Source organism: Antrostomus carolinensis, unplaced genomic scaffold (genome assembly GCF_000700745.2).
Source record: "Antrostomus carolinensis isolate BGI_N321 unplaced genomic scaffold, ASM70074v2 scaffold46925, whole genome shotgun sequence".
Classification (NCBI taxonomy): domain Eukaryota; kingdom Metazoa; phylum Chordata; class Aves; order Caprimulgiformes; family Caprimulgidae; genus Antrostomus; species Antrostomus carolinensis.
Window position 1 is genome coordinate 13,414 of NW_010315225.1, and position 2,434 is coordinate 15,847.

General features: G+C 42.7%; 1 protein-coding gene across 1 annotated transcript in view; it reads left to right on the forward strand.

The window, feature by feature from the left end:
- The first annotated feature begins 1,543 nt into the window (after positions 1-1,543).
- Positions 1,544-2,434, forward strand: part of LOC104524880 (transcriptional-regulating factor 1) — a 20,241-nt gene continuing 19,350 nt past the window's right edge. Inside the window, 1 exon segment of the mRNA XM_029084934.1 lies at positions 1,544-2,432. Coding sequence (XP_028940767.1) covers positions 1,544-2,432 — 889 coding nt within the window.

Here is a 2,434-nt window from a genome sequence, read left to right on the forward strand (position 1 = left end):
CAATGGTTAAAACTTTCTCCATCAGTGACTTCACATTTATCCATCTAGAACAAGCATTCTCCTAAGTTTAAAAAGGTAAGGACATCAGTATGCAGGAGTCTTTGGTGGAAAATATTATGTTTAGAAAGGCGTGTGTGAAGGAGGCACTTACGCTCTTGTTAAAGTTCAGAGTCAACTCTGAATGTGTTAAAACATATGTGTGCATAAGCATATTGTAGACACAGTGGTTGCTTCATACTGTGGAACAGTAAAAGAACCCTATAAGGTGCCAATGTATTTTGTTTTATTCATCAAAAACAGTACAAACATCTGTAAAGTGTTACTTTGAATTACAATTTATACAGTAAAAATTATGAAAGGCTGCATTTGGTATAAGTTAGTCTGTTAAAATAATGCAAACTGAAGGAGGAAGGGTGAGAGGGTAGAACAGAAGTTGGAGTTCAGCACTCCTGATGTAAGGTGAGTGATCAGAAAAGATTTCCATGGACTGGTTTGGTCTTGGCATTAATCAGATTTCATATAGATGGAGCAAACAAATCTGTGTGCACAGATGCAGTTGGGTAACTGTGCTCATGATTTTATTTTTTTAAATTGTCACAGCAATGAAAATTAGGGTTGCATTGTATTCTTCAGTGATGCTCTGTTTTTCATACCACCAGTGGACACCTCTTGTAGGTACCCTGAAAGTTGTGAGAAGCTGGGCAAGGCTCTGTGCAAATCCCAGATTGCAATTAACTTTCCTTTATGTCCTTTTAGATGCTGATGAACTGAGTACAGTCAGCTTTGTTCAAAGCTGTGATTTCTTTTAGCTGCCTTTTCAGGCCTTTGTGGAGGCACCCATGGTGTCAGCAGTACTTGATTTTGTGTTACAAAATGGGTGTGTTTGAGCCTCTCTGACATTAAGGCTGTAACACTAGGAAGGTGACTTGGCTTGATAGTTAACTGTCTGGCTAAAACTTGTCATGACAGAGCAATATACAGCCAGCTAAAACTGCTTGAAAGTTCATATACTTAAGGAGAAAGAAAACAAACAAACAGAAAAGTTTTGAATAATAAGCCTTTATTGGTTTGGCAGAATGATTTTATTGGAGCACTAGAGAAGAGACAAGATAATGGGATGAGATTAAGTAATCTAACTGCTCTGGAATAGCCCAGCTGCTAGAGTTTTGCATCTGATTATGTATTTCAAACTAGGAGATTTTACAGTTTCCTTTGAGGCAATAACAATAACAATTTATGCAGAGAGCCAGCACTTACCTTTCTCTTACTCCGCAGGTGCCTGGCACACTGAACCTATTGATCTGTGTAGGATTTGCGCTGTGGTCCGTTTATTGAAGATGTGAAGCAACATTGGGAGTGAGATTGGAATTACTGGCAGACTGGAGGAAATCTTAGTCCTTGTGATGCACGTGGACATGCTGAATTTTAAGTAATTCTAGCTTATTTTCCCCCTCCCCTCCCTTCCCCTCACTCAGCTATCTCAGGGTTCATAGAGATTTCAATGGTTTGTGTGCCTGTAAGCGTGGAACAGAAGTGACCAAAAATGGGGGACCAGCAATTGTATAAAACTAACCATACTGCCAACAGCAATGAGAACTTGTACTACCAACAACACCAAATGAACTCCCTTCCATCTCTAAATCATAACTATGGGACATCTGTTATGGATGCTCCCCAGGTGTCCCCTCTCTCCCCCCACTTTCCCCAAGATTCAAGAGACAATATAGCTTTGCCTGTAGGTTCAAAAAGTCTCGCATCAATGGATACATCTAGACAAACCAGTTGGACACATTCTGGCTCAGGAAACCATGTCCCAGTGAGGAACAATTTGAATAATCAAAGCGCAATGTGGAGCCCCCTTGGGCAGGGGGAATCCCATGACGGATACCAATATTCTTACTCTCAACCCAGTGAAAATCGATCACAAAAAATTACCAGTGGGGTCTTGCACAAGTTGGACTCCTTTACACAAGTATTTGCTAACCAAAATCTGAGAATTCAAGTCAACAACATGGCTCAGGTTTTGCACACCGAGTCTTTGATGGTGGATAATTCTGGTGACAGCGCGCTCAGGCAGCTGCTGTCCCAGAAGCCAGCAGTTGAGCAACAGCCTGTAACTTCCAGCGTACAAAGATACCAACCAGTGCCACAGCAAACGCACCAGAGTTTTGCAAGCACACAGCAAAAGCAACAAATGCAAGTCATGCAGCACCAACAGTTGTACTACGACTACCAGCAGCACGTGTCTCAACTGCAGATGCATTCTGCGTTTCAGCAAGGGCAGGCGCACGTTCAACAGATGCCGTCCCAGCAGCTCTTACCGCAGCAGATGCAGCACTTGCAGCAGGCTCAGTACTACGCTCCGCCGCAGCAGGGACATCAGCGACTCTCGATACAGGAGATCCAGCAGCAGCAGCAGCAGCAACAGCCAAGT